This window comes from Canis lupus, chromosome 1 (genome assembly GCF_048164855.1).
Source record: "Canis lupus baileyi chromosome 1, mCanLup2.hap1, whole genome shotgun sequence".
NCBI lineage: Eukaryota > Metazoa > Chordata > Mammalia > Carnivora > Canidae > Canis > Canis lupus.
The window spans coordinates 101,664,727-101,691,597 of record NC_132838.1 but is presented as its reverse complement, the minus strand read 5'-3'; the positions used below and the strand labels follow the sequence as shown (position 1 = coordinate 101,691,597).

Below are 26,871 nucleotides of genomic sequence, written 5' to 3'. Positions count from 1 at the left end.
CAGGAGCCCACCTTATCAGACTAGTGTGCATGGTTGCAGAATTCACAGCCTGTTTGTGGGGAGACTGAGGCAGCAACAGAATATGAAGTTTTTAAGGTCAGATACAGGCTTTCGCTGAATATGTTATGAGGTGTGCATGTATCCTTAATAGTCCTTGAACACCAGCTATTCAGTTGCATTTGGTTCTTTCCTGTGCCTGGACACGCCTTTTCACACTGTGTTACTGGGTCATCATCAGCCTTGTGGAAGGCTATTTGCAGAGTGTGTTGGAGACCCATTCCATCCTGTGTCCTTGCTGCTCATGAGGCTCCCACCAATCTGCGAGCTTGCTGGGTCTAGCACCACACAGCAGCCCTTCCTCACCCTGAACCTCAGGCCTGATTCTGCCAGTAATGTGATGGACTGTTTATGGGGTGTGTGAGACACAATTGTAAGCAGGTTACCTCCTCCCACTGAAGTCCATGTACATTTCAGCATCTCTTTGCTTTCAGGTTGGTGGCATAGAGCAGAGATTGAGGAAGGACCTCTTGAGCAGAATGTTTACCTAAAAGGAGTGCTCAGAGAAAAACTTCAACACCAGAGGCTGCACTGTGGAGAGAAACCATTAAGGAGAGAAGAGGCAGGAGAGGTTGGAAAGGACTTCCCAATTAGTTCTGGTTTTCTCAGTCATCAGGTGACCTGTGACGGAGGGGAGCCACAAGGAAGCACCAAGAGCAGGGAGGCCTTTCACCCTGGAAAAAGGCGTTACAAATGCAGCGAATGTGGAAAAGCCTTTGGTCAGAAATACTTACTTGTTCAGCACCAGAGACTACACACTGGAGAAAAGCCTTATGAATGCAGTGAATGTGGCAAATTATTTAGCCATAAATCAAATCTTTTTATACATCAAATAGTTCACACTGGAGAAAGGCCTTATGGGTGTAGTGAATGTGGAAAATCCTTTAGCCGCAATGCTGACCTCATTCAACACCAGAGAGTTCACACTGGAGAAAAGCCTTTTACATGCAGTGAATGTGGAAAAGCCTTCAGGCATAATTCCACACTTGTTCAGCATCATAGGATCCACACTGGAGTGAGACCTTATGAGTGCAGTGAATGTGGGAAATTCTTTAGCTTTAACTCGAGCCTCATGAAACATCAGAGAGTTCACACTGGAGAAAGACCTTATAAGTGCAGTGAATGTGGGAAATTTTATAGCCACAAGTCAAGCCTTATTAATCATTGGAGGGTTCACACTGGAGAAAGGCCTTATGAGTGCACCGAATGTGGGAAGTTTTTTAGCCAAAGCTCTAGCCTCATGCAACATCGGAAAGTTCACACTGGAGAAAAGCCTTTTAAGTGCAATGAATGTGGAAGATATTTTAGTGAGAATTCCAGCCTTGTTAAACATCAGAGGGTTCATACTGGAGCAAGACCTTATGAGTGCAGAGAATGTGGGAAATTTTTTCGCCACAGCTCCAGCCTTGTTAAACATCGGAGGATTCACACTGGAGAAATGCCTTATGAGTGCAGCAGTTGTGGGAAATCATTTAGCCAGCGTTTCAACCTCATTCAACACCAGAAAGTTCACAGTGGAGAAAAGTCTTGAATGTGGGTAATGTGGAAAAGCCTTTAACCAAAAGTCCGCTCTGGTTCAGCAACAGAAACATCACAATCCAGTAGGCCTCATGAATACAGTAAGTGTGAAGAAAGGCTTCAGCCAAAGGCTTACCCTTGTTAAGCACCAAAATGTTCAGACTGAAGAGAGGCCTTAGGAGTGCAGCACACATGCAGTCTCATGTTCAACCTAACTTAAAACAAAGAGGAACTCTAAAGGTAGCCTTTTTGAGGGAGACAGCAATTGAACATCATTGATCCAAATATCCTGACATTCTGTCTCCTGTGAAGATAGGCCTCTGCCTGGGAGCTCCAGGGAGAGGGAGTCCTGTGTTCTTGGATGTATTAGTCTGGAGTGGAGTTTCCAGCTCTATCACTGGAGTGGGGAGAAAGGGAATGGTCTTAGTTCAAATGTGATTGTCTCTTGCTGTTCTTACAAATAATCAGATGTTCTTAAGGGTTTCTTCATTTGCTGTATATCTGAGGACATTTCCAGAGTTTTAAGTTGTGTTTTTATAATTTTCCCCAGTTTTAATGGGAAGCAGGCCAGCAAAGCTCCTCACATTGTTATACAGGAAGTTGATCTAAATATTTAACTTTATTAGAACTTGCCAAGTAGTGTAATGCCATTTCATATTTACTCCTACAGTATTAGGTTTCCAGTTTCTTCACCTTATTGCTGATGACTGTATATAAGACATGCCATTCATTTCAGCCATTCTAGTAGGTGTGTGGTTTTGACTTGTCTCCCTAATGACTCAGTGTTGAGGATTAGTCTCTGTGTTTATCTGCCACCCATATATCTTCTTTAGTGAATTATCGTTTAATGTTTTTTGCTTACTTTTAGAAAAATTGGTTTCTGTTTTCTGATATATATTCTACATATAAGTTCTCTATTTGATATATGCTTTACCAATGTTTTCTCATAGTCTATGCCTTTGATTTTAATTTTTCTTTCTTTTTAAAATTTTCATTTCTTAACAGTCTCTTTCCTAGGTTAGAATTTATTAATTTTCAGGAAGTTCAGCTTATGTATTGGTTAGGGACTACATGTTTGGTATTATATTCTTTTTCTCTTATGGTACTCTATCTTTGTTTGTAAATAAAAGCCTTATCTGAGTATGCTGGAGTCTTAGGAGTCCTTATCCAATCCTGTGAAATCTTTGTGGATTTAAATGTACATGAAGATTTCAATGTATGTAGAAATATTTACTTGTGTACATATCCCCTGTCTCTTCTAAGAGAGCCTAGAAAGCAGTGGAATCCAGTAGGCATGAGCATATTTAATGCCCTCTTATTGGTGCAGTTTTTCAGTAAAAAGAACTGGAACTTCTTAGAGGCTAATTCCAGGTTGGTTCAGGAAAGGTACATGAGCCTAGGAAATTTTCTTGGATTAGTCAAAAAATGCTCACAGAATGATGTTGATTTATTAGCTTTCTAGTGCTGTCCTAACAAATTACCACAAACCTATGGCTGAAACAACACAAATTACATTATAGTACTGTAGAGCAGAAGTCCCACACAGGATGGGTCTCAATAAGTTAAAATCAAGGTGCTGGCAGGGATGTGTTCTTTTCTGGAGTCTCTAAGACAGATTCTGTTTTCTACTCATTTGAGTTGTCGGACAATTTCAGTTCCTGTGTTTGTAGGTCTTATGTTCCTGTTTTCTTTGTGGCCGTCAGCTTAGGGTCATCCCTGGAATATGTAAGAATTTTTACAGCATATTTAAAGATAAAACAGGATACCTGGGTGGCTCAGCGGTTTAGTGCCTGCCTTTGGCCCAGGGTGCGATCCTGGAGTCCCGGGATCGAGTCCCACGTCAGACTCCCGGCATGGAGCCTGCTTCCCCCTCTTCCTGTGTCTCTGCCTTTCTCTCTCTCTCTCTCTCTCTCTGTGTGTGTGTCTATCATCAACCAATCAATCTTAAAAAAAAAAAAAAAGTACCAATTGTATACAAAATCTTCCAAAACAAAGTTCAAATACTTCTCAAGTAATTAAGTGAACCCAATACTAACATGATACTAAATGTGGATAATATTAAAACAAATTACAGGGCAGCCTGGGTGGCTCAGCGGTTTAGCACCGCCTTCGGCCCAGGGCCTGATCCTGGAGACCCAGGATCGAGTCCCGCGTCAGGCTCCTTGCATGGCCCCTGCTTCTCCCTCTGCCTGTGTCTCTGCTTCTCTCTCTCTCCTCTCTGTGTATTCTCAGAAATAAATAAATAAATCTTTAAAAAAATAAATAAATTACAGAGCAATACTCACATGAACACAGATACAGCAAAACCTTAAAAAAAAAATTCTGGAGGTGGGGGAATGATGGTGGCAGAGAGGGAGGATCCTAGGGTCACCTCATCCCACAAATACAACTGAATGTCAAAGCATCCTAAATACCCTAGAAATTGACCTGAAGATTGGCAGAACAAACTCCACAACTAAAAGTAGAGAAGAGTCCACATCAAAGAAGGTAGGAAGTGTGGAGCCATGATTTGGGAGAGAACTGGACTGTGGCCAATATGGTGGAGAGAGAGCTGCACTGATGGAAAAGGTCTAGAGACAGACTCCCACAGAGGAGTATGCACAGGGAAAACAAATACCCATATCAATTAGCTTGGAAAGCACGAGGGGCCAAATTTTATGAGTTCTTGGATCAGGAGAGGCTGAAGGCCTGGAATTCTAAAGGTTAGTGCGCTTAGATCAGATAGAGCCCCGAGGCATTTGAGGTTCCTCTTGGAGGATAGCAGGGCAAACACCTTGGACATACAGCATGGAAACAATGATCTGATGAATTCCAGGGGCCAGGAAATAAGCCAAGGCTATTGACTTATCTTGGAGTGTGTCCCAGAGAGGCAGCATTTATAGAGAGATCCCTCCAGGAACAGAAGAACTGATAGTCACCGTTTCCCTCCCCTGCACCTTGGCATAAACACAGGGCCACCTGTGGGAGCCAGTGTAGCATGAATACTCACTACCTAACTTAGTTACACCAAACCCAGCAACCCCCTCCCACACTCTGGTGGAACCACCCTTGCTAGTCACGCTTGCCTCAGTCCCAATGCAGCTGCCCCTCCCCCAGAAGATTGTTCTGCCAACAATGCATCTCCCAACTCAGGAGTTTTTCAGAGCCTTGGTTCTGGCAATGGTGGTGACAAGTCTCAATTCATAGCAGACCAGAGCACATCCACTACATTTGGCCAGGGACCAAATGCTGCCCACAACAGGCAAAAAGCCTCTGCAGATGAGTGGCCTTGAAGGAAAAACCATCCAAGACAAAAGAGCAGAGCACACACAGCACACATTAGAGACAACTGCAGAAGTGTCAGGCCCTGGGAAAAAAGGGACACTACACAGCAGAGCACTACTGGACCTCTTCCTCATAAAACCTTCAAAAACAGGAGACATAGCTGACTTTACTCATACACAGAGGCACAGAGACCTAGACAAAATGAGAAGACAAACTTGTCCTAAATGAAAGAACATGACAAGGCCTCAGCTGGAGATCTAAGTTAGCAGATACTAGCAACATGTCTGATGGAGTATTTAAAGCAACAATCATAAGGAATACTCATTGGACATCAGAAAAGAGTGGACATCAGTGAGACCCTTAACACAGAGCTAAAAACCAATCAGAGATGAACAGTGAAATAAACGAGATTAGACACATATCTGATGCGATGCATAGCAGGAAGAATGAATTAATGACCTAGAAGAGTAATGGAAAGTAATTAAGGTAAACAAAAGAGGGGAAAAAAAGAATTAAGCAAAACAAAAATAGACAGGGAACTCAGTAACTCCATCATACATACTAACATTTGCATTATAGGGGGAGGAGGAAAAAAAAGGAAGAAGAGGAGAAGAAAAAATTTATTTGAAGCGATGATAGCTGGAAAATGCCCTAATCTGATGATAGAAGCATATCTACATCCAGGAGGAACACAGAACCCTCAACAAAATCAACAAAAGCAGATCTTTTTTTTAAATAATATTTTTTTATTTATTTATGACAGTCACACACACAGAGAGAGAGAGAGGCAGAGACACAGGCAGAGGGAGAAGCAGGCTCCATGCACCGGGAGCCCGACGTGGGATTCGATCCCGGGTCTCCAGGATCGCGCCCTGGGCCAAAGGCAGGCGCCAAACCGCTGCGCCACCCAGGGATCCCAACAAAAGCAGATCTATACCAAGGCATATTGTAATTAAAATGGCAAAATATAGTGATAAAAAAAACTTTAAAAGTGGCAAGACAAAAGAAGACAGTTACATGCAAGAGAAACTCCATAGGCTATCTGGGAATTATTCAGCAGAAACTTTCCAAGCTAGAAGGCAGTGGTATGATATATTCAAAGTGCTGAATGGGAATAATCTGCAGCCAAGAATACTCTCTTTAGCAGGACTATCATTCAGAATAGAAGGAGAGAGTTTCCTAGACAAAAAAAACAAAGGAGTTCATGACCAGTAAGCCAGTTCTGCAGGAAATATTAAAGGGGACTCTCAGTGGAAAGGAAAGACCAAAAGTGACGGTATGAAGGTAGAAAGCAAAAGTAGTAAGTATGACAACATATACCTAAAATGGGGAGGGGGAAGGGACAAGGAGTAAAGAATGGGTTCAGACTTAAATGACCATCAACTTAATATAGATTGCTATATGCAGAAGATGTTATACATAAACTTAATGGTAACTACAAATAAAAAACCAGTAATACGTGGGGCACCTGGGTGGCTGTCAGTTGAGCGTCCCAACTCTTGACCTCACCTCAGGTCTTGATCTCAGGATAGTGAGTTCAAGCCCCACATTGGGCTCCCATGGACCCTACTTTAAAAAAAAAAAATTGTTTTTTAAGCTAATTTGTTAGGGATGTCTAGGTGGCTTGGTCATTTGGGTAGCCAGTTCTTGATTTCAGCTCCCGGTCATGATCTCAGGGTCCTGGGATAGAGCCCCACGTCAGGCTCTTGCACAGCAGGGAATCTGCTTGAGGATTCTTTCTCACTCTGTCCCTCCTCCAACTCTCACGTGCTCTCCCTCTCTCAAATAAATCTTTTTTTAAAAAAAGTAATATGCAAAGAATAAAGAGAAAGTAACTCTTACTAAATAGGTCCCCTGAGGCAAGGAAAATTTAAAAAACAAACAATTGAGACTACATAAAAATAAAAAGCTTCTGCAGAGAGAAACAATCAACAAAACTAAAAGGCAACCTACAGAATGGGAGAGGATATTTGCAAATGACACAGCTAATAAATGGGTAGTATCCAATATATATAAAAAACATAAAATCCAACACCCAGAAAACAATCCAATTAAAAGATGGGCAGAAGACATTTCTGTAAAGAAGACATACAAATTGCCAACAGAGACATGAAAAGATGTTTATCATCAGGGAAAAGCAAATCAAAACTACAATAAGGTATCACCTCACATCTGTCAGAATGGCTAAAATAGTACAAGAAACAGGTGGAGAGGATGAGGAGGAAAAGGAGCCCTCATGCACCTTTGGTGGGAATACAAACTGTGGGTGCAGCCACTGTGGAAAATAGTATGGAGGCTTCTCAAAAAGTTAAAAATAGAACTACCTTAAAAAAAATAGAACTACCTTGCAATAGTATATTGCAAAAAATAATATGCAAACATATTACTGAATATTTACCCAAATAATACAAAAACACTAATTCAAAGGGATACATGTACCCCAATGTTTATAGCAGCATTGTTTAAAATAGCCAAGGTATGGAAGCAGCCCAACTGTCCATGGATTGGCAAATGGATATATATGATGGAATATTATTCAGCCATCAAAAAGAATGAAATCTTGCCATTTGCAACAACACAGGTGGAGCTAGGGTATAATGTTAGGCAAATAAATCAGTTAGAAAAAAGACAAATACCACATAATCTCACTCATGAGGAATTTTTTAAAAGATTATTTGTTAGAATGAAAAAGAGGGAGACAGCAGAAGCAGGGGGGAGATGGAGAAGCAGACTTCTTGCTGAATAGGGAGCCTAACTCAGGGCTTGATCACAGAACCCTGAGATCATGACCTGAGTTGAAGGCCGTTGCATAACCAACTGAGCTATCCAGGCAGGCACCTCTTATTTTGAGGAATTTAGGAAACAAGCAAAAGGAAAAAGACAAACCAAGAATTAGCTCTTAACTATAAAGAATAAACTAATGGTTACCAGAGGGGAGGTAGGTGAGGGGATAGGGGAAACTGGTGATGGGGATTAAGGAATGTACTGGTCAAAATGAGCACTGGGTGATGTATGGAATTGTTGAATCACTATTTTTTTTAATTTATTTATTCATGAGAGACACAGACAGAGAGGCAGAGACACAGGCAGAGGGAGAAGCAGGCTCCCTGCAGGGAACCCCATGTGGGACTCAATCCCGGATCCCAGGATCGTGACCTGAGCTGAAGGCAGGCGCCCAACCACTGTGCCACCCAGGCGTCCCTGTTGAATCACTGCTTGAATACCTAAAACTAACATAACTCTGTATGTTAACTAACTGGAGTTCAATAAAAACTTTAAAAAAGCAATCAAGAAATCTTAACAAAATTTTAGCAAATTGAATCCTGCCATATTTGTATATACATGTATAAGCCCCAATAAGTCATAACCTAGCATGGTTTATCAGGTATCCAGGTTTACTTAATAATGGAGTTTATAATGGAGTCTCAACTACCAGGAAAATAAAAATCATCAAAGACATTGTGAAAGCATTTCACAGACTCAAAACCAGTCATGGTTTTGAAATGACTGTTAAGAAATGATAAAATTTCTTAACAAATTAAGAACCTCAACCTGCTGGAGGGTACCTATGAAAAACCAAAAGCTTACGTATTTGATGGCAAAAGCCTGTGTGCTTTCCTCCCCACTATGGGCAGTAATGGGACTATATCTGTGCTTAGCACTTTTACTCAATATTGTACTGTAAGTCGGTGTTAGTGACTTAAAAAAAAAAGGTCTAAAGATCGTAAATGTAGAACCCAAACTGTCTATTCATATATGACATGATTATGTTGAAAATTCCAAATTATCCACTAAAAAGCTACTATGTCTAATGACTGAGTTTAGCAAGGTCCCAGGATAAAAAGGAAAATTCAAGCATATTTTGGAGATCCTGTGGATTCAGTTCAGCAAGTCAAATGAATTCTTTGGTTTCCCAATCATATAAAAGTTATGTTTATACCATAGTCTATTAAGTGTGCTATATAGCATTGTCTAAAAGAAATGTACGCACCTTAATTAAGAAGTATTTTATTGCTAAAAAATGTTAACCATCATCTTAGCTTTCAGCAAGTCATAATCACTTATCACAGATCACCATAATAGATATAATAAATTTTAGGGACACCTCAGTGGCTCAGTGGATGAGTGTCTACCTTTGGGTCAGGGTGTGATTCCAGTCTGGAGATTGAGTCCCGCATTGGGGTCTGCAGGGAGCCTGCTTCTCCCTTGCCTATGTTTCTGCCTCTCTGTGTCTCATGAATAAATAAATTAAAAATCTTTTTTAAAAATAATAAATTTAGAAATATAGGTAGCAAATGTGACACAGATATGAAATGAGCAAATGCCATTGGAAAGATGGCACTGACAGACTTGCTCAAAGGCAGAGTTGCCACAAACCTTTAATTTTGTGAAAAATGCAATTTCTTAAGTGCAATGAGGTATGCCTGTATACTATAGCTGGTTTCTATATACCAGCTATGAATGTTTGGAAGTTGAAAAAATCCCTTTACAATAGCATCAAAATATGAGATATTTAGAAATAAATTTAAAAATATATGTTCAAGAGGTATAAGAAATTATCAAACATTACTGAGACATTAAAGGCCTAACTAGGGATCCCTGGGTGGCGCAGCGGTTTGGTGCCTGCCTTTGGCCCAGGGCGCGATCCTGGAGACGCGGGATCAAATCCCATGTCGGGCTCCCGGTGCATGGGGCCTGCTTCTCCCTCTGCCTGTGTCTCTGCCCCTCTCTCTCTCTCTCTGTGTGTGTGTGACTATCATAAATAAATAAAAATTAAAAAAAAAGGCCTAACTAGTTTCACTGGCGAATTCTAGAGATGTAAAGAATAAATAATACAATAATACATCCTGTCAGAAAAGAGGATCAAATCTTTCCACTCCTTTTAAGAGGCCAAATAAAAAAGAAGCAGTTCAAGATGGCAGCATAGGAAGATCCTAAATTCCTCTCCTCCCATGGACATCACACATCTCCAACTACATATCGAACAATTCCCTCTGAAAACTAGCTGAATAGCTCCTCCACAACAAAGAATACAAGAGACACACTGACAGGCAGAAGAGGCAGAGGACACAGTCTTGCCCAAAACCCTACCCTTGGCATGGTAATGCATAATCGGGAGAATCTCATAAACACTGGCTTCTCCGAGATGTGAGGATTTTGTGCCCCATGTCATGCACTCCAACTCTTGGAATCTACACCAGAGGGATGAAACCCCCAAACATCTGGCTTTGAAAACCAGTAGAGCTTATGTCCATTGTAGGGCTGTAGGGAATGGAGATTCTGCTCCTAAAAGGCTGGCATGAAGAATCATTCACCCCAGGATCTGATACAAAAGCAGCAGTGTGTTTATTTGAGAGAGAGCACTAGAGAAACAGAGCAAGCATGAGTGGGGAGCAGAGGGAGATGGAGAAGCAAGCTCCCCGCTAAGCAGGGAGCCCATCATGGGGGTCAACCTCAGGACCCTGGGATCATGACTTGAGACAAAGGCTTAACCAACTAAGCCACCCAGGTCCCCTAAAAGCAGCAGTTTTGAAAAAATTTAAGACTACAGGTAAAGGAGATTCCTTTGTTAATCTTAAAAGCATTTGCTGGATGGGCAGTAGCATGCTAGAACTCTCTCTTGGGATGGAGATGCTGGTGGGCACCATTTTTGCATTCTATTTACTAGTACCAGCAATGGTGGGCACCAACTTTATACTCTCCTGTAACCTGCTAGCACCAGTGTGTGAACCTCTCCCCTGCCCCACTTTTAAGGCCCCACCAAAGCAAGGTGTGTGAATGCTGCAAGCACAGCCCACAGAAGGGGCACCCTTGAGCACCTGGCTCTTGTTGCCAGGGAAACAGCATTTCTGGCTCTCACAAAGCCTGACACAATCAGATAAAGTGGCAGGCTACCACCCATAGGACACTGCACAGACAGGAGACTGAAACATACCCCATCTTCCTGTGGAAAAAACCTATTTACTTATCCTAGAAGTGCAGGCTTCAGGTTTACCACACATCTGGAGGCTATGGAAATGCTTCTAGGGAACATAGGCCAGGGGACAGCATCTTTGTGCTCTTCCTTGGTCTTCCTACAGTGAGCCAGTTACCTCCCAGAAGGGAGCTTAGGCACTTGTCTGGAGCCCCAGCTTTTGCAACTGTCATGAAAGGGACACCTGTAGATCACATGATCATAAGGCCAGCAAGGGCTTATGATTGTGATCCAGTGGGACTGTATGTACTTGCATACCATAAAAACTGCTGCCTTAGGATGTAGCTTCCAGTTAGGCTGAAACTAGGTATAGACTATCCCTCCCTCTGGAAGACTCATGGGCCCTGGCATAGAATAAATCAGGCTATTTAGACAATGACAAATGTTTGAGAGATAATCAAGAGCTAAGGGAAGGCTAAGTGGTAAAGTTCTCCTTCAAGACTGGGAGAAACAGCTACTATGCCTAATACATAGAAACAAACAAAGAAACAAAGTCAAGCAAAATGAAAAACTAAAGGAATATGTCCTAAATGAAGAACAAGATAAAACCCTGGAAAAAACAATGAAACAGAGAAAAGTAATTCAATTGATAAAGAGTTCTTAGTGGTCATAAAATGCTTACTGAACTTGGGAAAAGAATGGATGAATTCAATGAGAACTCCAACAAAGAGAAAATATAAGAAAATACCAAACAGAAGTCAAAAAGTTGGAGAATACAATACATATTCCAGGGATGTAAGGATGATTGAACACCAGCAAACCAACCTATGTGATACACAGTGGTAAAATGAAGGATAAAAGTCATACAATTATCTCAATAGACATAAAACAGCAGACCAAATTCAACATCTATTTATGATAAAAACTCTCAACAAAGTGGGTATAGGTGGAATATATCTCAACATAATAAAGACCATATATGACAAGCCTATTGCTATCATACTCAACACAAAAGGTGAAAGTTTTTCCTTTATTTTTTTAAAGAGTTCTTTAGAGCATGTGGGGAGGGAGGGGGGCAGGCGTAGAGGATCTAAAGCAGACACCATGCTGAGTGCAGAACCTGACTTGGGGCTTGATCCCACAACCCTGAGATCATAACCTGAGCCAAAATCAAGAGTCAGATGTTCAACTGACTGAGCCACCCAGGCACCCTGAAAGCTCTTCCATTAATATTAGGAAGAAGGATGCCCACTCTCGCTTTTATTCAACATAGCATTGGAGGGGATCCCTGGGTGGCTCAGCAGTTTGGCGCCTGCCTTCAGCCTAGGGCGTGATCCTGGGGTCCTGGGATCGAGTTCCGCATTGGGCTCCATGCATGGAGCCTGCTTCTCCCTCTCCTTGTGTCTCTGTCTCTCTCTCTGTGTCTTTCATGAATAAATAAAAATCTTAAAAAAGAAAAAAACATAGCATTGGAACTTCTAGCCAGAGCAGTAATACAGGAAAAAGAAGTAAAAGGCATCCACATTGCAAAGGAAGAAATAAAACTGTCACTGTTTGCACACATGATTTTATATATTAAAAAATCCTTAAGACTCCACTTAAAAAAACTGTTAAAATAAGCAAATTCAGTTAAGGTTCTGTAAAGTAAAAAATCAATATACAAAAATATGTCATGGGGATCCCTGGGTGGTGCAGCGGTTTGGCGCCTGCCTTTGGCCCAGGGCGCGATCCTGGAGACCCGGGATCGAGTCCCACGTCGGGCTCCCGGTGCATGGAGCCTGCTTCTCCCTCTGCCTGTGTCTCTGCCTCTCTCTCTCTCTGTCACTATCATAAATAAATAAAAAAAAAAGTCATGTGTTCATACACTAACAAAATAGAAACAGAAATTAAGAAAGCAATCCCATTTACAACTGCATCAAAAATAATTTAAGACCAAGGAACAAACTTAACCAAGGAAGTGAAAGACCTGTATGCTGAATATTATAGAAGGCTTTGAGGGAAAAAAATTGAAAAATACACACCTAAATGGAAAGATGTTCTGTGCCAATAGATTAGACAAAATAACGTTGTTAAACTGCCATATTACCCAAGGCAATCTACAGATTCAACACAATCCTTATCAACATTTCAAAGGCATTTTCCAGGGACTCCTGGGTGGGTCTGTGGTTGAGGGACTGCCTTCAGGTCAGGCCCTGACCCCAGGGTCCTGGTATAGAGGCCTGCATCGGGCTCTTTGCAGGGAGCCTGCTTCTCCCTCTGCCTGTGTCTCTGCCTCTCTTTCTGTGTCTCTCTTGAATAAATTTTTTTTGGAAAAAAAAGCATTTTCCACAGAATTACAATTCTAAAATTTGTATAGAACCATTAAAAGACACTGCATGGACCTGCATTCTCGAACATCCCCAGTTCAGTACCACTTCCAACCATATATTCATGCTCGTTCTTGTGACTGGAAAAATCCTCCTTCATCCTACTGGGTTCCAGAAATGGGAAATGTGCTCTACAATTCCTGGTCTCCCTTAAGGGCCCTGAGCCAACAGCAACTCCAGGAGCCCAATATCAGAGGCGAGAGGAGGGGAGAGCCAGAAGCCCTAGGTCACAGCCTCCTATCGGATCCCTGAGACCAGCAGGGCAAGGGTCCCAGCGGCTGGTTTCCATTCCCCAGCTGCCCACTCACCCGCCCAGGCGGCCCCTGCAGGCCCCTCGAGCTTAGTCCACTTACCATCTTGCCCAGCCACAGGTGGGGCGTGACCTCGGCTGACCCCCACTTCCCAGCTTCAGCTGCTGTCCTCTAAAATTCACTCAAGGGGGATCCCTGGGTGGCGCAGCGGTTTGGCGCCTGCCTTTGGCCCAGGGCGCGATCCTGGAGACCTGGGATCGAATCCCACATCAGCTCCCTGCATGGAGCCCGCTTCTCCCTCTGCCTGTGTCTCTGCCTCTCTCTCTCTCTCTCTCTCTCTCTGTGACTATCATGAATAAATAAATAAAAAATCTAAAAAAAAAAATTCACTCAAGGCCCAGGGTCCTGCCTCCAGGCACCTGAGGAAGGAGGACTGGTACGGGAGGGGTGTGGGTTAGGCTAGGGTGATGGCTCACACAAAAGTGTAGAAGTGTGCCTACTCTCCTTTCTTCCTCCTTCTTCACCCAACTTGCCCAGACCCACCACAGCCTTTATGACATCATTGGAAGCCCTGCCCCCACTTCTGCAGGAAACACCTCACTCCTGGGTAGTTATTGGATGAGCGCCGGCCGCCTATGCACAGCCTGCTGGGTAATGTAGTTTCTGTCCTGCACGTGGCCAGGCTGGGATGGGCCTTTCTCATTCTCCGCAATCTTGGCCAAACAGCACTGCAAGGGACCTTGGGAAATAATGCTCTCCAGTTCCAAATACACGACCGTGCCCAGGTTTCTGTGGCCATCTTGAGTGAAGGCCCATCCTGGGAAAGCTGTAATAGACTTCTCCTTGTGGCCCTAGGCAAGACTCCTCAACCTCTGAGGGAAAAAAATATAATTAAAACCATAAAATAAGGGGGATCCCTGGGTGGCTCAGAGGTTTTGCGCCTGCCTTTGGCCCAGGGCGTGATCCTGGAGTCCCGGGATCAAGTCCCGCATCGGGCTCCCGGCATGGAGCCTGCTTCTCCCTCTTCCTGTGTCTTTGCCTCTCTCTCTCTCTATGTCTATAATAAATAAATAAATAAATAAATAAATAAATAAATAAATAAATAAATAAATAAATAAATAAATAAATCTTTTTAAAAAAGTGATCTCAGATGAAACATCTACAATGAAAAAAAAAAAAAAAAAAAAAAAAAAAAAAACATCTACAATGATTAAAGGAATGAGGACCAAAGAGGGGAATGCCTATGTCTATTGATACATCTGCTCATTATTTGTATTAAACATGAATAACATTTCCTTGTGAAGTCAGACTGATGGAATTAACATACATAATCTCAAAATATATACTGAGATAGAACATACTATTTCATCTTCTAAATCCCTTATATTGCCTGGAAAGAAAGAAAAACATTTTAAGTCTTTTTTTTTTTAATTTTTATTTATTTATGAGTCATAGAGAGAGGCAGACATAGGCAGAGGGAGAAGCAGGCTCCATGCACCGGGAGCCCGACGTGGGATTCGATCCCGGGTCTCCAGGATCACACCCTGGGCCAAAGGCAGGCGCTAAACCGCTGCGCCACCCAGGGATTCCTAAGTCTTTTTTTAAATATTTTTAAAAATTTATTTATTCATGAGAGACAGAGAGAGAGAAAGGCAGAGGCACAGGCAGAGGGAGAAGCAGGCTCTATGCAGGAAGCCTGCAGTGGGACTCAATCCCAGAACTCCAGGACCACACCCTGGGCCAAAGGCAGACTCTAAATGGCTGAGCCACCCAGGGATCCCCCATAAGTCTGCTGTTTTAAGTGTTTGTAGATTTTAGCTTAAACAATAAACAGAATAAGCTTTTTAAACTAGAATTTTTTTTAAATCTGGATTTTTTTTAACAGTAACAGTTTTTTTTTTCCTATTAGAATCTTTTATTCTGAATTTGTTGGTGCTTCAAGAAAACAGCTTTGCCTATAATTCACTGTGCCCTGAACTAATGACACCAACTTATATTTGGCCAATTAGGAACAATGCCAAACCACATTCTTCTTAGGTCTATTCAGTTAATAAATGGCACTTAACGGATAGTTTCTTTCATATAATCTTTAACAAGAACTCATAAGTTGCATTGATTATGCCCCAAGAGATGAGGGATCAATGGTAATTCAGATGAGCACCTCTGAAAAGATTTGTCAGCTTCCTGTCCGGCTCTAGCCAGATTTTCTGGAAAACCTTGGGAAAAGACTGAAATCTTTTCCCCACCAATCTGAGACTGCATGTGAGTTTTCACAACATTAACTGGCGAAAACAAGATTCCCAACATGGCACCTGACAGACCTCCACAGATAAAATTACTGACCAAATGGGCGCTGTGAGTTTTGGCAGTAGGCAGATGCTCCTTAATGGGACCTTGAAGGCCAAAGAAAAGGACATTGCTGAATCCATTACGGAAAAGAACAGGTACCAAGCCTCGATAATACTCTCTAATTCCATGGCATTTGAGTGCCTTGAAAGCCTGGTAAGTGTTTGTAAATTTGTCATGATGCTTATGGTCTTGAAGCAATGTCTGAAATCTTTCCAATGGAGTGAAAATCGCTTCTGTTGTGCCTGCAAGTACTGCCACCACACTACAGGTTGCAAACTCAGGGGTACTGATATGCTTCAGGAGAAGGCAACATAAGCCCTCGTATAGACCAAACATAAGTGCCAGTGTAGTTGTCTTCTGCATCAGTGGGGGAAGGATTCCACGGTACAAGTTGCGAAAGACATCCCTCCTCAACTGAAGCACTGCATCCCGGGTTTTGATTCCATACAGCTGCTACCTAAAGAGCACCTTCTGAATGGGAAATGTGATTGCTACATTGTTGAAAGCTGCACAGCAGCTACACAAGTAATGCTTCATTTCACCAACATTTGCAATATGAGGTGACATCTTGTTTTGAAGATGTTAGGATGGGCGGTCTCTTTTCATGAGCTTCTGAATCCACCATGTTGCTTAAGATCTTTCTTCTTCATGAAGGTATTTTTAACCTGTAACACCACCTGGGCCTGGTGTTTTGGGGAATTGTAGCTTTTTGATAACTTTCTCGATTTCTTCCATTGTTACTGGTCTGTTAGGTTCTTTCTTCTGCAGTCAATTTGATACTGGATTTCCTGAAATATCCAGGATCCATAACAGTCTTGCCACAGAAAGAAAAATAAAGTAACCAATGGTAGCCATCTTTTTGCTAGATCATGCCATCGCAGCGGGCGCCCCGTGCCATGCCCGGTACCACCAGCCAACAGGTCCGCGAGCCGGCAAGCAGCCACAGTTGTTATTTCTTAAAGGACCAGAAAAAGAACAAGTGAGGCAAAGAAAGCCACAAAATTAGAGGATATATTGATACCCAAATATATATAATATTACATTAGGTAAGTAGGAATTAAATTAAATTAGCAGTCAGTACCTTTTGATGGTTAAAACCTCCCTTTATAAGATACTTAATATAAATTTCAGGGGCAGCTTTTGAATTTCCATTCAAAGCAAACCAACATTTTCTGGCATCCTCAGCCACTCTATCTCTAAGAGGGAAAGAAACCAGGGGGCAAGAATGTCCTGGCTTTGGTGCTGAGGACCCAAGACCTTATGCTGAGGGGTCACCAGAATCTATGATCAAGCTTCTTAAGGCCAAAAATCAGCTAAGATGTCATCAGGACTTTCAGTATATTTTTACAAACAAATCCCATCAGCACATCTCCTGATAAGAAAGGAATAGGATGGCATGAAAATATAACATATTAGTGAAAACAATTTTAACAACAGCTAACATTTAAGAATATCCACAAAGCTGATACCAGGTACAACACTACCCTTTGACCTGCATAAATGCCTTGTGAGGTGCATCAGTCAACATTCCTGTTTCATAGATAATGAATCTGCAACTCACACAGGATATTAGATCACTCAGTTTACAGAGGAGGAAACTAAGAACCCCAAAAAGTCCCTAAACTGGCCTGTTGCGGCCACTAGTAAGCAGCACAGGTGAGAACAGTGCTCACAGGGATGTAGGGCTCATCACTGCCCTTCATGGCTTCCTGCCCAAATTCAATCTGGGCAGGAGCAGGGGCAAGGGCCAGGGCCCCTCAGCATCAGAGAAATAAAGCTATGGCAGATTGACTACCCATGTAACCACCGAGCGGGGAGGGAGTTCTGCCTTTTTTCTGTTCAAGAAAGGGAGCCTTCAGCTCCACTTGCTCACTCAACACACTAGGTGCTGATTGAAAACCTGGAACACAGGGCAGGCCATGGCACATTCCCATGGATGCAAAAGGCTCTCTCCTGAGGAATGAGGAGGGAAATCATTTCCTGGGGCTCACTCATCATCCCAATTATGCACATGTCCTGTGGCTCTGCCTAACATGTCCCAAGTCATCTCCCCACCAATTCCCATACCACCATCATGGGTCAGTCCAATGACAATGCCCTCCTGGACCACAGAGTGGCCTCATCTCTCTTTCCCACATAAATTACTCCCTCTTTAATTCACCCTCCACTCAGCAAACAAGGAGAAATTTAGAGACAAGATCATGCCACTGCGCTGCTCAACCACTTTCTCAGCCTCCCAGAACAGTCAGAATAAAACCCACAAAGCCCTGTGCATCTGGGCCTATTCTGTCCATCTCACTGCTCACTATTCATTTCCTCCAGACACACTGACCTTCAGCTGTTTCCTCTAATAAGCCCAACTCTTGCCTGCCTCAAGGTCTTAGAACATGCTGTTCCCTTTGCCAGAAATGTTCTTCTTCATTTTCAAATGTGGCTGGGGCTCCTCAATACCTCATGGATCTGCATGGTATCACCCTCTGTGTACTGTCTGTTCCTCTGCCCGTGCTTTACATTTTAAATTAATCTTCCCACTTTTACAAGAGAGGCCTGTGGAGAAATGACATGACCAAGGTCACCCAGAGGTGATGGGCACAGCTCAGAAGTGCTGGAATATCAATTGTCTCCAGGGTCCAAGCCCTTAGCCACTGGACCACTCTTCCCAATGCACATTTGTCCTCCACACCTAAGTTTCGACCCTGATACACAGGGTTATAGGCACATTATTATCATAGCAACAGAGTTACGATACCACACCTCTGTGCTACCACTTTTCTCCCCTCTAAAGAGCAAGGCCCGTGTCTCAGTCACCCACGTATCCATGACACAAGGCACATGCAGGGTAATGGGCATAAAGGATGGGGTTCTTGTGACCCCTGCCCTTCACACCAGCAAGAGCACAGCAGACTCCTATAAACACAGGAAGTTAGATGGGAGACAGGGACCATGAGGGAAGAGGGCCCTTCATCCACTGCAAAGCGCATCACTTCTGCTTTGGGATACACTGAGGCCAGGTCTCTTTGCAAGCCATGTGATAGCAAAGCACTTACGGGTGTGGAAAGAAGGTCCCTCTGCAGAGAATCAAGTTCTGTTTTGGGAGACTGGCCTCCAGTCTCTGCAGTGCCAGGGCTCAGCCACAGGTGAAGGTAATGCCACAGCCACAGTACAAACTGTGCACGTGGAGGACACAGTATGCAGGAAAGCCTTGGGTATGAACTCTCAGATGCCAAGTAACATTTTCCCTCCAGTCGAACAATTTGCCACCGTAGTTACTTTAAAAAGAACTCAGTATGAGTTCTCTGATGCTGACTGAGGGCTGCCTTCTGGTGAAAGGCCTTCCCACATCTCTTACATTTGTAGGATTTTACTCCACCGTGAATCTTTTGATGAGTATTGAGGGTTGAGCTGTAGCTGTAGGTCTTTCCACACTCACTGCACTCATAGAGCTTCTCCCCAGAATGAGACCTCATGTGTCGAGTTACAGAGAAGCTGTTACAAAAGGCCTTCCCGCACTCTTTGCACTCAAAGGGTTTTTCTCCAGTGTGGGTTCTATTATGCCGAATAAAATCTGAGTGGCGGGCAAAGCCCCTTCCACATTCATTGCACACATAAGGCTTCTCTCCACTGTGAATCCGCTGGTGCTCCGTGAGGTGTGACCTGCGGCTGAAGGCCTTCCTGCATTCGTTGCACTCATAGGGTTTCTCCCCAGTGTGAATCCGCTTGTGTTCTGTGAGGTGTGACCTGCGGCTGAAGGCCTTCTCACACTCAATGCACTCATAGAGCTTCTTCTTAATGTGAATGCTGTAGTGTCCAGTGAGATCTGCCTTCCTGAGAAAGATCTTCCCACACTTTTTGCATTTATAGGATTTTACTCTAGTATGAATCCACTGATGTTGAAGGAGGAAGTGATTCTTGATAAACTCTTTCCCACATTCCTTGCATTTGTAGGGGTTCTTCCCTCCATGAATCAAGGGGTCTCTTCTTGATCTATGTGGTTCACACTCATGGAGAGCATCTCCTGGAGAGTCTTGCTCCCGTAAATCCTTTGTGGGAAGATTTTTACTTGTTCCCAAATCATCACATTCAGGGTTAACCTTTCTAGGGAGGGATTCTTTGTAGGGGTCTGTCCCTGTCCTTATGTGCCCTCCCTGTTTTTCTGATGGTCCTTCTTGTTCCCTGGCTTCTCCCAATGTGGAAACACTGGAGTCTTCCTCAGTCAGTAATGTGTGGGGTGAGAATCTCTCAAACAAGGCTGGTTGAGAAGCAGAAGGCTCTGTGGTATTGGCTTTTGCTTTGTCATCTGAAGGGAATCCAATACACAAAAGAGGCCCATTAGCAATACCAACAAAGAAGGAGCAAAATTACCAAGCCAGTGGAGAAAGGAAGATGGAAACAAGGCCCCTGACACCTGCTGGATTTTCACATCTCTGAAACTCAGGTGTTTTTTTGTTTTTGCTGGTTCTTGGATTCTTGACATCTTTAAAGGGACAACTTTGGGGAGAATTTAGGGTAGAGGCCAGAATGAAATCCTGTCCTCCCTATCCAGAGCAGAGAGAAATGATTGCACCATGTGCTGTGTTTGTTCTGAGAAAGGATGTCACAGGGGACACAGGATGGGGCATCTAACCCAGCCCAACTGAAAGAAAAAGACAGCTGGGAGGTGTCTTGTGATATGAGTCCCAAGGAAGCAAGAGTTACCAAATACAGGAAGTGAGAGGGCACTGCAGTCAAAGGAGGCAAAGTATACAAAGGTACAGATTCTAGAGAGATCTTGGATGCCGAGGGAACTTCAGGGCATGAGAGAAGGGATGGCAGAGATGTGGGTGGAGATGCAGACAGGGTGTAGACTCCAGAGTTTGGAAGAGTAAGAGTAAGTATAGCCATTTCTGCTCCCAGGACAGTGTCTACATGGCTGAGAGTGAGCAGGACTGGGGGGGGGGGGCACATATTAAATCTACTGTGTGTGAGGAACAGCTAGGTGATTAAAACATAGACAAAAGCTAGTAGAGAAATCTGAAATATTTATGTCAAGATATTAAAGAAAAGCTGTGCAAATGGGAGAAATTAATAACAAAGTTGTTAACTCTCCTCATATCCATAGATAAGTTCATCATCACGCCAGAAAACATGATTTTCCACGAAACTCAACAAGCTGATTCTAGAATTTATAGGCAAGAGTTAAGGGCCAAGAATATCACTGGAAAAAAGAATCATAAGGAGATAGGGCTTGCCTTCCCAGGATTAGGGTTAGGATGAAAGTACAGGCATCAAGACAGTGTGGTATTGGCACAGATATAAGGAAAACTGGCAACAGGATAGAACAGTGCTCAGACACAGACTCTTGAACACATACAGCTATCACAGACAGCAGAGGTGGCATAGCAGATTAATGGGAAAAGAAGGGACTATATGGTAAATGGAGCTAAAAAAACTGGTTTCCCACATGCAGGAAAAAGTTACTGCATTTTTACCACACATCATACACAAGTTAATTCCAGATTAGTAAGCAACAGAAAATGAATATAATTTCATCCTGGTGTAAGGAAAGATTTCCTAGCAAGATATGAAAAGCAGTAATCATAAAACAAAAGATAAACTAACCTGACTAAATAAAATATGAATTTCTCTTAATCAAAAGATGCTTAAAGAAAATTTCTAAAAAGCTAATAGAATACAACTGTAGCACACAAAATAGGTAAAAGATGAGTATCAGGAATATACAAAAAAAAAATCTGAGAAATCAAAAAGGGAAGAGCAATCATCTTGGTGATTCTTGGTGGAGATAAAGGGAGAGCAGGCTGGAGGAGGTAAGCCCAGAAAATGGCAGGAAGGACTGTGGGAAGGATGGCAGTCTGCTCTGAAGGCCTTCTCCATAAGCCATATCTCAAATGAGAGGAAGAAACCAAGAAGGAGGCTGCCATGTCCCCACATAGAGGCAAGGAGAAGACTTACCCAGTGAGACAAGAAGCCTGCGAGTCTCTGTCATCACCTTCCAGTAGAGTGTCCTCTGGTGCAGGTCTAATAATTCCCACTCCTCCTGGGTGAAAGTCACAAGCACATCCTTGAAGGTCACCGGTGCCTGGAAAGTCAAACACAGTCATATTATGTGCTTCAAGGCAATTATTGGGTGGGATCAGAGCCTGTAACTCAGTCTCTGGTAAAGGCACAGAGAGACCTAGGCCTGAATCACCGAGGCCTCCACCAAGGCCTCCTGAGGGCCAAGCTATGAGCTGGCCCTAAGGGGGAGGCAGACATGGCTGACCAAGAAGCCCTCCATGGTGCACACAACAGAGAAGGACACAGACAACCGCATTCCTCTGAGGACCATGGGAGCAGATGGCAAGTGGTCTGGGATGCCAGAGGTACAGGGAAATGATCGTGATGATAATTCTAACAGTTAGAACAGCAGCAGCTAAGGCTGAGCATCCCTGGTCCTTCCAGTGTGCCCACTGGGGGCTGTGAGCTTCACATGCTGTGGTAAAGGGAATAAATGTCCACAGCTCTGGAACAGATGCCCATGTTTGAATTCAACCTCTTGAACCAACACTTGCTTGCTGTGTACCTTAGGGAAGCCACTTTATTTCTCTGAGCCTTGAGCTCCCGTCAGTAAAATAATTATCTTCTCACTTTATCAGGTTATTTGAGAATTCAAGAAAAAACATTTAGAAAGCCAACACTAGAGTCTCTGGCTTATGATGGTGCTCTGTATGTTTTGTTATTTATATTGATCCTACCATAGCCATGAGCATAAATGCCTCATCAGCTCCACATCACAGTCAGCAAGCTGAGACTCAGGGAGCTCTAGTGAGTCACCCTGCGAGTTCCTAGTCTACACAGCAGAGGTGGGATTTGAACCTAGGTCCTTCTGGCCTGGGTCTATTGTAACCCCCACACTGCTCCATTATTGCAGGTGAAGCACTTCTAACAAATGTTGCTGTTAATCTACTTCTGCCATTCTGGCCATACTTCCATGGACACGGGCAGAGGATTGGAGCCATCCTCACCCACCTCATGAAACAGCCACTGAAGGGGGTGCCACTCATCCTGGGAGTGGCAGCGCCTGGGCCAGCTCCCCATGCCCATGTGGGTCCCCCAGCCTTCTCAGGTCCCCCAGCCTTCTCAGAACCCCCAGGAGATTCCACAGCGAACTATCTGTCAACTTCCCCTTCCTGAGTCCTGAAGCATGCATCCCTGACTCATGGATACCGTAAGAACCAGGGAACCCAAGTGCATGAGAACAATGCCACAGTGGCCATAAGAACACAGGCAGCAGCCTCTGACTGGCTGTGATGTGTGTCCTGGGTGAGGGCAAGGTGAACATCCAGCAAATGACCACCTGTGCTCCCCTTCCCACATCTCAGCTGGCGGTTGGGGGTGTGTGGCAATCACAAGGTCCTCTTGTGACTCCTTAAACAACTCTGTACTCACAGCCTCTGTGACAAGGTTCCCTATCCTGGGTTGGCTCCTCTTTCCCTCCTTGTTCCCAAGCTCACCTGGAGGAGAAAGCCCTGCCCACCTCACAAAGTTTAAAATAGGTGTCACCATCAGGCTTCCCCAGCCCACTGTGGTTGGGAAATACAGGCTCTGGAAGCCAATGGGCAATATGTGAGTTTCAACTACTAAAGAGCTGTGTGACCCTGGATAGGTAACTGTATGTCTCTAAGCCTCCAGTTCCTCTTCTGTAAGCAGGGATGATAGAACCTAACTCTAAGGAGATGGGAACTGAATGAAACATAGTAACTGTCCCTCAGAGCAAATCAAGGGCCTGGTAAAATCCAGCTATTATCATTGTTTTGTTATGATTATTTTTCCTCTTTGCTCCTCAAGTACCCTGGCACTCAACTCTGCACAAAATGCTAGATCCCAACCCTGTGGGTTCAGGGAGTATTTTAGCTAAAACTAGAAAGACAAAGAAGTGGCATTTGAGCAGAGACCAGAGGAACACACAGGGATGCCTGCCGGGTTCTGGAGACTGTCCTAGGCAAAGGGAACTGCATGAGCAAAGGCTGGGAAGTGAGCAAGATTTTAGCAAGTGGAGGATGGCAAAGCTGCAGGGCTCTGAGATGGGGAAGAAAGGAAGGGAAGACACATGGGTAGACACAGAGCAGGTACAGGTGTAGCAGGCCATGGTGGGGGTTTGATCACAGTGTAATGAGAGTCCACTGAGGGGAGTCTCATTCTCCCACCTATCAAGGTCCTGTTACAGCTTTGCCCCCATTATAGGCCTGGGGACAGAGCAGCAAACAGGAAATTACAGTCCCTGCTGGAGAAAGATCCCCAACAAGGACCTAAATAACTAAACAAGACAATGTAGATGGCCTTAAGAATTCTGAGGCCAAGAAAAAAGTGACAAGATTAGAGAGATGGGGCCATTTGAGAAAGAAAGCCAGGGATGGCCTTGCTGAAGACAGGCTACTGGAATGGCTGGAATGAAGGGAGGGGAGCCACAGGAACAACAGATGGATGTGACAACTCCTAACAGTGATGGGGGCTCTGATGGGAGTAAACAGAGTCACATGCTGGAGAAGAACCTGGGGTCTGTTGTGTGTTTACATCTAAACGCACATCACAGTACTGCATACTGCCACCACTGAATCTTTAATGCATCTACTTTTCACATAAAAGTAAGTATCTTGGGATCCCTGGGTGGTGCAGCGGTTTGGCGCCTGCCTTTGGCCCAGGGCGTGATCCTGGAGACCCGGGATCGAATCCCACATCGGGTTCCCGGTGCATGGAGCCTGCTTCTCCCTCTGCCTGTGTCTCTGCCTCTCTCTCTCTCTCTCTCTCTCTGTGTGTGTGACTATCATAAATAAATAAAATTTTTTTAAAAAGTAAGTATCTTAAACAGAAAAATAATTTTGCCACCATAGGTAGCAAGCCAGCTTACTTGCCATAAACAGATGGCAACTACAAAGATGAATCCAGTGACCTTCGTGGCTCCCAATGTCTGAGGACCCTTTTCATCCCAGCAGAGAAGCAGTAATTCCAAAAATACTTCTGGCACTGTGAGTCTGCCCCTAGGCTCTCTCTTCCCCCTAGTCCTCCGCTGGATACAGCCTGAGCAGGATTCCCCTGAGATAAGCCCCTAAGATCATCACAGGACAAGGGGATCTGCTCCTGAAAAACACTGTCCACAGTGATACTACCTGGGCAGTGTTGGACGTTGGAGGACACACATCACACACATGCCCTCTCTGATCCCCTCAAGCCACAGGGACAAAATGTCAATATTCCCACTGACCCTCAAGAGATGGAAGACAAAGGGACTGAGGAAACTTACTCAAGGTCACAGCCCTGGGAAGGGCACGGCCAGAATGGCCCCTGAAGTCTACAGTTAAATGAGCTCATTCCTGAAACTCAGCTCATTCAGATTGTGAAGGGATGGGGGATCCTGAGAAGCCCCGTGTCTCTCTCACTCACACTGCCACAAGGACAAGACCAGGGCACAGGCCTCCTTGGACCCCAGAGATCACAGAAATGAATGCCTATGAGCAGCATTTACTGGATATTCCCTGTATGCTACCTTTCACACTGCCTCCCACACCTGCCACCAGGACCCAGAAGGAAGATACTGCGGTTAGCCCATTTTGCAGCCAAGAAAGCCAACTCTCCCACGGCTGTGCGGGGAGGGGTGGGTAGAGCCTGCAGCTGAACCTAGACAGTAGGCGCTGGATGTTGTTTTGCACAGCCGTAACACACACTTCAGCTGGGAGGGTGGCTGAAGGTGACCTGGGGAACAGAATTCCGGGTGCGATGTGGGGGCTGCTATCCCTGCCTCCTCTCACCCTGCTGCCAGAGGAAGCCTATTAAGACACTCCTCCTGTCCTCCAAATCCTCCACGGCTCCCACTGACCTCAAGGAGGCCCGTTCTGCAGCCTGCCATTCCAGACTCGCCTCCCTTCCCAGTGCTGTCTGTTCCCACCCGCACACCAGGTCGGCCTCAACTCCCTGCATGTGCACCCCTGGTGCAGGCCCCTAGATCATTCCTCCACATGGCACTGAGGTGGGTACGCCTCCATATCAAGGCGGCACAGCCTGGAAAAGTGATGAGACCCAGGGCAACACTATCCTCCATACAGAGGTGCTGGGGGGTCCCCCACTTACCTGTGCCGGGTCCATCTGTGCCTCTGCAGCCTCCGCGGGACCCCTCCCCCCTCCCGTGCGTGGACCGGAGGCCGCGGGAGGCTGGGAAAGGTCTCAAGGGCTCCGCTGACCTGCACCACCCACCCTCAGCCCTGCGTCGGCACAAAGGGGACACTTTTTCTCAAGCTTGCCGACCGTCCTATAGCTGCGACCTCGAGAGCTGACCCAGGAGCACCCAATACAACCTCCACGAGGACAGCGCCAGTAAGTCTCGCGTGAGGCCAGATCCCAGCCCTGTGCTGTGATTGGCCCAGCGCTACCGCCTCTTGCCGCTGAGCCTGCAGGGCAGTACGGTTCCCACAGCTCCTCCTGTGGCCTCAAGGGGCGCCCTTCCGGGAATCAGCGCAAGGAACCTGTGAGGCCCACGTAAGGGCCTTTGGGAAATGACATAATTGGGCTCTGAGGGCGGGGCGAGGCTGCTTCACGGCTTAATCCGCCCTCGCCCCACTTCTGGGGCACTGCTTCTCGGCTTCCGGGACGTGTTGTTTCGTGTGTGCCCAAAGTTTAGGTTCCCAAAGGGACATGGCATACTGCGATAGTGCTCAGAAAATGAGCCCTCCACTCAGAGATTAGACCTCATAAGCACTGTCCTGCTGCTCTTTAGTTCCAGGGAGACTGAATTTGAGAGCTAATCCTGTGGGATTATAGCGAAAATACGGGGTGCAGGTCGAGGGGGAGAGGGCAGAATGATCAGACAGCCTTAAATCGCGTGGCCAAGGTGCTGGCTCCTTTTCCCTCAGAAAACATTTTTTCCCCTGTCTGCATACTCACAGATTGTATTCCTATTCAACCCGGCAAGCAGGACCTTCTCATAATGGAGTATTTCTTACTGCACATTCCAAGACATACCCTATTTCTTTCAGTAGTGTGAAATCTAAGATGTATTTGAAAACGAGAAGTATTTGCCAAATTTCATTTTCTGTTGTGATGGTGACTGTAGTGGTCATGGGCATAGAATGTGTAGAAAGTGACCATCTGAACCCCGACATAAATGGGTTTTCTTGATCTCCCT

At 44.6% G+C, this 26,871-nt stretch overlaps 2 protein-coding genes and 1 pseudogene across 9 annotated transcripts in view; 1 reads left to right on the top strand and 2 right to left on the bottom strand.

The window, feature by feature from the left end:
- Positions 1-2,718, top strand: part of LOC140633148 (uncharacterized) — an 87,413-nt gene extending 84,695 nt beyond the window's left edge. For all 4 annotated transcript variants that reach the window (XM_072825744.1, XM_072825601.1, XM_072825832.1 and 1 more), the window contains one exon: positions 492-2,718. In XM_072825744.1, coding sequence (XP_072681845.1) covers positions 492-1,588 — 1,097 coding nt within the window. In that variant the 3' untranslated portion in view covers positions 1,589-2,718. The remainder of the gene's footprint in view (positions 1-491) is intronic.
- Positions 1-26,057, bottom strand: part of LOC140633654 (uncharacterized) — a 31,061-nt gene extending 5,004 nt beyond the window's left edge. Inside the window, exons 1-3 of one of the 5 annotated variants that reach the window (XM_072826575.1) lie at positions 25,821-26,057; positions 21,669-21,795; positions 18,965-20,016 (exon numbers count right to left, since the gene is read on the bottom strand). In XM_072826575.1, the coding sequence (XP_072682676.1) occupies positions 18,986-20,016; positions 21,669-21,795; positions 25,821-25,835 (1,173 nt within the window). In that variant the 5' untranslated portion in view covers positions 25,836-26,057 and the 3' untranslated portion in view covers positions 18,965-18,985. Of the gene's footprint in view, positions 1-13,472; positions 14,108-18,964; positions 20,017-21,668; positions 21,799-25,820 lie in introns of those variants that run through there. The other 4 variants (XR_012031289.1, XR_012031304.1, XR_012031297.1 and 1 more) reach the window with 4 other exon arrangements.
- On the bottom strand, positions 14,828-18,953 carry LOC140633778 (mitochondrial nicotinamide adenine dinucleotide transporter SLC25A51-like; annotated as a pseudogene).
- Positions 26,058-26,871: the final 814 nt, after the last annotated feature.